The sequence below is a fragment of the Macadamia integrifolia genome, chromosome 4 (genome assembly GCF_013358625.1).
Source record: "Macadamia integrifolia cultivar HAES 741 chromosome 4, SCU_Mint_v3, whole genome shotgun sequence".
Lineage (NCBI taxonomy): Eukaryota > Viridiplantae > Streptophyta > Magnoliopsida > Proteales > Proteaceae > Macadamia > Macadamia integrifolia.
Window position 1 is genome coordinate 26,796,236 of NC_056560.1, and position 7,111 is coordinate 26,803,346.

The 7,111-nt window shown below is 35.4% G+C and overlaps 1 protein-coding gene across 1 annotated transcript in view; it reads left to right on the forward strand.

Annotated features, from left to right (window-relative positions):
* The first annotated feature begins 5,219 nt into the window (after positions 1 to 5,219).
* Positions 5,220 to 7,111, forward strand: part of LOC122076369 — a 4,893-nt gene continuing 3,001 nt past the window's right edge. The window contains exons 1-2 of the mRNA XM_042641672.1: positions 5,220 to 5,262; positions 6,686 to 6,804. Of these exons, the coding sequence (XP_042497606.1) occupies positions 5,220 to 5,262; positions 6,686 to 6,804 (162 nt within the window). The remainder of the gene's footprint in view (positions 5,263 to 6,685; positions 6,805 to 7,111) is intronic.

Here is a 7,111-nt window from a genome sequence, read left to right on the forward strand (position 1 = left end):
ATTATTGTTTATTTGTGACAAAAATATTTTTTAGTCTAAAAAAAAAATTTGAAACTCCAATAGAATGGATTAACATAACAATGAGTCCTAGCAAGACCATGTGTTGAAGGAAAGAAACAACTTGGCTGATTCCCTTGATCGGAAGGATTGGTACGTACTGCTTAATTTCTATTTACTTCATGGATTCTTAATCCTTGTAATTTGTAACCTATATGTTCTACACATTGTCATGAATTAAAAAAAAAAAGAACACTCAATCAAAACAATTTCATAAAAGTTTTGGTTGTTATAAATTTAAGAAAAGCTCCACATTGAAGAGGATAGAGGACAGAGGGAGCTAGAGTCTCCTCTAACTCCAATAAAGATAGAAAATCCCTTTGTTGTTGATGAAGAGAAATTGGTTCTATATCATAAGATGGAAAAATCGGAAAAGGATGTAACCCAACCAAGCAAACCCAGTAGTCAGCAACACATCAACAGCACGTGTGCCCACAATGAGTGAGTACTAACCATTCCTTGAATTAACTCTGAATGATTACTTCATTCCTTACCATGCCACTTATTGCCACCAACTCCAGTAGAGTTTGCGGTTGAGACACCCCTTAATGAATCAAAACTCATATAGGTTAATGAAGTATGTGTTGTGCATTGCACTAATTCCCGTCCTCTCACGTCACTGGTCTCCTCTATTGAATTTAGATACTTTGCACATATATTCACCTAAGCATACATTTCATGTGCCAACATCTATCCATTGCTCTTCACTCTTTAAATGGTACTAAGTGGGACAAGTGTTGGAACCATGTAGGGGATCTCAACTCCCCTCTATCACCCAATCCTCTCATCAATAATTAGATAGCTATAGGATTAAATATATTGGGTGGGTGAGGAATGTTAGTTATGGGTTGCTTTGGATATATGAAGAGTGGCAGAGTCCATGATAATGGTGGAGGATTGGATGATGGATGAAGTTGTGATAGTAACATCACAAACCCTTTCCTTCTGATAGTGTTTCAGATTTGTCATTTGTAGGCCTTGGGTATTCAAGAGTTGGCCATCACTAAGTGTTTGTTCTTTGGTCACAATGTTAATATCCGATAATGGATCTATATTGTCTGCTTTGGAGTGAACAAAAATCCTTTTGACCATGTGGGTCTCCAACAAAATGAAGTTTGTGGCGCACACGTTCCCATTCCCTAGCCACCACAGGTTTTTGCGAAACAGCTTAAAATGAGATTAACTCATTTTTGGAAGCAATTGATTTGAGAGGTTCATCTTTGCTAATGACCTTTATCTCCTAATCCTTTCAATGGGTCTAGTGGTTTCACTGTCACAACTGAAATTTATATTTACTTAGGGAAGCCATGGAAAGAATTAATTTAGAGATTTCAAGAAAGATCTTCATATGTAATTTAATAACATAGAAAAAACTAGCGACAAAGTCTTTAGGGAGTTAATTTTGCATGCACTAGAGAAGAGGTGTCTTTCAATTAATATATGGACATAGTGAAAGATCTATATAATAGTGTGGTGACTAGTATAAAAACGATAGGGGTCAAGGTAGTGAATTTCTAATTTCAACTGAGTTACATCAAGGATTAGCTTTAAGTTTTTATTTGTTTGTGCTTATCATAAATGATTTAATCCATCGACGATTTAATCCATAGACATTCAAAATCAGTCCCCTTGTTGTATGATGTTATTTTATTTTTTTATTTATGATGTTCTTGTGGTGGATGAAACAAAAAGTTCAAACCATGGAGATCAACATTGAAATCAAAATATTATCTGGAGGAGGAACTTCGATTGCGGTTCTAAGGTAAACCGTTTCGTTTCTATATAGTTAATTTTTGTACAATGATTTTGAATGCAAGAGATCCCAATATAATCCCTTTCGCTACATGATTGGGTTCCAGCCATCAAGTAACATAGTGTTTCAGATTTGTCATTTGTAGGCCTTGGGTATTCAAGAATTGGCCGTCACCAAGTGTTTGTTCTTTGGTCACAATGTTAATATTTGATGATGGATCCGTACTGTATGCTTTGGAGTGAATGAAAACCCCTTTTGACTATGTGGCTCTCCAACAAAATGAAGTTTGTGTCCTATTCCCCAACGACCACAGGTTTTTGCTAAACAACCTAGAATGAGGTTAGCTCATTTTTGGAAGCAATTGATATGAGTGGCTCATTTTTGCTAATGACCTTTATCTCCTAATCCTTTCAATGGGTCTAGTGGTTTCACTATCACGACTAAAAATTATATTTACTTATGAAAGCCATGGAAATAATTAACTTAGAAATTTGAATAATGATCTTCATATGATTTTTTTTTTAAGTAGGAAAAGTTAGCAACCGAGTTTTAGTGTGGTGACTAGTGTAAAATCAAAGTGGGTCAAGATAATACGACGTTATTGTGGTGGATGAAATAAAAGCAAATATTAACGCCAAGTTGAAACTATGGAGACCAACATTAGAATCAAAAGGTTTTATGAAAAATAGAACACAAATTGTGATATGGTATATAGCTTTAGTTACACTATGACAGATGATAAGGCAGTGAAAATTCATGAAAGTGAATCCCACAAAATGACTATTTTAATTATCTAGACTCAACCATAAATAATGAAGGTGAAATAGAGGATGATAGTATGCACATAATTAAACAAGACAGTCGATATATTCCACTTGTAGTGGAAAAGTGCGTCCGAAATATTGTATGATCAATATATTCGTTTAAAACTTAAAGAAAAATTTTATAGGACAGCTATACATTTGGCTACAATCTATGACATGTAGTGTTGGGCAGTTAAGAAACATCATGTAGACAAACTCAGTCTAGCAAATATGAAAATGTTGAGTAGATGCGTGATAAAATTAGGAAGGATAAAACAAAGAAATGATCAAATTAGATATAGTTTAAGAGTAGCTCCAATATACGATAAGCTACAAAAATGTTATTTGAGGTTGCACGATTATGTGCAATGGAGGCCTTCAAATGCTCCAGTAAAAAAAATGATTTGATTTAGATTGAAAGAGCTAAAGGAGTCAAAGACATATCTAAAATGACTCTATGAGAAGTGATGAGAAAAGAAGAGTCCCCCTTTGTGGAGAGTAATTATAACCTCACATGTTATATTGATGCCACATGTCACTTACACTACTAGTAACTTCCCCCCCCCCCTTTATCATTGTTATTTTATGGGGAAAATATAGCTAAGATCCTCTCCTCTCCTTGATTGATTCTCACGTTGACACAATGGCCACACGACTAGGTAGCTGAATTTTATTTATTTTTAAAATTTAAATATCATAAAAATATGAAAACCAATAAAAGAGATAATCCAAAGGCGACATTGTCACTCAGCCCTCCCCATCCTTCCCACTAGGGTCACCACCACCATATCTTCTCATAAATGTTGATAGCCTTAATTAAGGTTGAAACTCTGATCCTACAAGTCCCCAACGTAAGTTGGAATCCACCCTTGTTCAATGGGTAGCGGGTCAAAATTAGGGCTTTCTGTTAGGAATCGTCTAAAAAAATTAGGGTTAGAGTTTCAGGGGAAATAGAATGGGGTTACCACAAGGGCTGGTAAGGTGTTCTAATTGAACTTTATAATGGGGGATTCAAGAATTTACAAATAATAAACAAAGGTGGGTTAAAACGGCCACCAATACATAACTTATTAGAATTCAGATCTGCATATGGAACATCTTATGGGACAAATAAAATATTTATTTTTTAATTAATTACTTGGTATGTTGTATGGGTTGGTCCAATCCATTTGACAGTCGGGAGAAAAAAATATTATATTAATTAAGTTCTCATTAAAAATTAAATCATTAAGGTTGCGTTTGGGAATGTTTCTATTCTAGAAATGAGGTTTTGTGTCAAAAACAGAAATTTCAATTTTCTGTGTTCCTTTTTTTTTTTTGGAACGACGGAACTACCTTTTGTTGTTCCGTCAATTCTCGTTTCTACTTTTTTTTTTTTTTACTCTTTGAGTCTTTGTTAAAAACAAAAAAAAACAAAAAAACAAAAAAACAAAAAAACAAAAAAGACAAAACACACCATAAATGCACCAAACGCTTTATTCCGTTCCCATAGAACAAAAAACTTCAGAAACATTTTTCTATAATATTACCAAATGCAGCCTAAGTTCCAAAAATGTCACGTTCATTAACGTGTTAAAAATTACATTCAAATTGTATCTTTGACTTTATTTATTTATTTTTTATTTTTTATTGATTCTCGTCCCACTTCACTACCAATCCAATCCAGATCAATCCATGTCGATTGCATTATTTTATACCCTGATTCAAAGATATAAAAATAAATTGATTCCCTCACTCTGACTTATTGTTATGGCAAAATATTTATTTATAACCATGTACATATACGGTCATGCCTTTCAACTGTCGAATGAAAGTGGAGCAAAAATATAATAACACATTCCTCTCTCTCTCTCTCTCTCCTCTATTCCAACAGTTGAAAATACGACCAGATACATGGTCGTGCATAAACCTTTTGCTATTAGGATAAGTACATCATAGTGAGAATTCTTTCCTTGAAATAAAATTCTTTTATCTTGGACAAAGTTTTCCTTCACCACTCGATAAAAGAAGAAAGAGTCCTAATGTGATCCCCTCCCTCTCCTTGTATTTCTCAACCCTCCGCTGTACAGTGTTGATGAACCAACGTAAATTTGTAAATTGATACCAGTGACTTTGAGAAAACTCGTCCTTTTATTTTTGCCCCATCTACCTAAAGAGGGTCTCCAATCTTTTCTCTCTAAAATGTTTTTTTCCCCTAATTCCCATATTTGTATCCATTAGAGTTCATGAATCCCAGCAAGACGATTGAGTGAGAAAAATTATGGCAGACGATTACTGGTTTCACTTTGGACGAATTAATAAATATTTGATCTGGCCTTTCTAAGCCCATAAAATAAGTCACAACGTTCAGTTTTACCCCCTTTGTTTTTTTATTGTTTGTATAAAACGAGTAAACTATGAAAGGATATTTTCGTCATTCTAAGGAATGTGATTTAATTTGAATTTTAAAATGGTAGAACAAGACGACGGTTACCATTTCTATTCTCAACCTCCCTCTCTCTCTCTCTCTCTCTCTCTCTCTCTCTCTCTGGGACATGGCAGAATGCTCACCACCGCCGTGAAGGAAGAAAAAACAGAGAAACGTTACGGCAAATTTTCACGCTTCCATGGCCATGAATGCTCAAGCCAACACCCAGGGACAAGGAGAAGGTGAGAAAATTAGTTTTTTATTTTTATTTTTTTATTTTTTTTCCTAATGTGAGGAAGGATGGTGATTGTTTAGAATATTTTTCTTTCCTCGCCATTTAATTTTATTCACCAAATATAGGTCCTTAGTGTATAGAAGTAGAACCCAATGTGTAGACTGCAACCCTTTTTAAGTTTGGGAAGTTTCCCTCTTCATAGAAGCATAGGGCTAGCATTCACTTTGGTCCCATAAGGATTGATGTATTTCCCGATGGGAGGAAGAACCTTTCAGGACTGATTTTTTTTTTTTTTTTTTGGGGTGTGGGGTTGGGGGGGGGGGGAGAGGAGGGGATTGTACCTTCACATATCAGCATGTGAATGTATTTTCATAAGCTCTGATTCCACAATAAGTGTAGGAAAAAGTGTCTCTCGGCAGTCAGTGTGGCCTAATCCTCCCTCACAAGACATTTTTTTATGGGAAAAAGAAACATGACTGGCTGGTGCAGAAAACGCCTAGTGATATGGCAGATGTAAAGACATTGCTGCCCTTGCGCCTAGGTGCTAAAGATGCTGACACATGCCCTTTCATTGGTCTTGCATGCTAGTGTGTGGGACAGGGTTCTTTTGCCTCTTTTTTTTTTTTTTTTTTTAATGACCTTTTTTAAGAAACAAATAATTAATCTTAATAAAAAGTGATGTGAGGGTGCCTGGGTTATCCTACTAGCTCCGAGAATGTTCTCCTATATAAATATTGGGAAGTTGTTTTTTGTCCGAGAGTATGGTCTATGCCAACTTTCCTTATGTCTATATCTTTCCTTTCTAGGCATCGATGTCTTTTCATATGTCATGAGAGAGATAGACTCATGGGAGTGCTGGCATAGGCCGTGCTACCAGACAGAGTTCTTTTTGCCTATTAATATGAGTACTGAGAGAAAGAAAACTGTCTGATCTCATGGTCATTATACTAGTGTCTGAGCCAATAGGAGTATGTGCATAGGCATCCTATGAGAGGGGAAGGTATCTGTTAACAGTGCCCTGTGTCTGGGCGTAGAAGGCCCAATTGAATAGCGTTCTTTTCCCTATAAGTATATACGGAAAAAGAACCATACCTAGTTGTGTGGTTCCTATGCCCTATATACGAGCCCATGAAATTACTATCCCACCCCTCATGAAATCAATAATCTCATCCATATTTATCTCTTGCCCATAAGTATAAAAGAAAATATTAATCCAACTCTATATTAGCCTTCATATATGAAATAAGAAAAAGTTAGAAAAATGGTGATGGGACCAGAAGGATTCTATCAGCAGCTGTGAGGGAAATCCACCTCCTTAAAATTGTTGAACCATGTAAAAGGGGATAATGCAACTTAAAAATTTGGCGCAGGAAAGCTTGTATTTTAAACCATTTTATTTTCTTATATTTTCTCCTCGGTTTTTGGTGCAGGGTGTGGATTGCAAGAGAAAGAGCTTAGGCATGTGCTGTCGAATTTGAATTCCTTGAAGCAATTATATGGCCTCATTTATGTCAAGGAAAATGATCCTAAAAAGATAGGTTCCGAAAATGTGAGTATTAAATGCCAAGAGTTATTTTTGTTTATTTTTTTCAGCAATTTGATTGTTCGGATATAGAAGATGTGAATACTCTTTTCCTTCCCTAGTTACTCTATATTTTACTGTTTTTAGATTATATTAATAGGGATTGAAATTTGTTTTAGCACAAGAACAAGGTTGTTCTATTATGACTGGTTGTGGGTTAGAGTCGAAAAACAATATCTCCGCAAAGCAAGGATAAAGTTACAAACACTAGGACCCAACCCAAATCCCACAGAGGCGGGAGTCTCGTAAACTGGGTACTTTTTTTTTTTTTTTA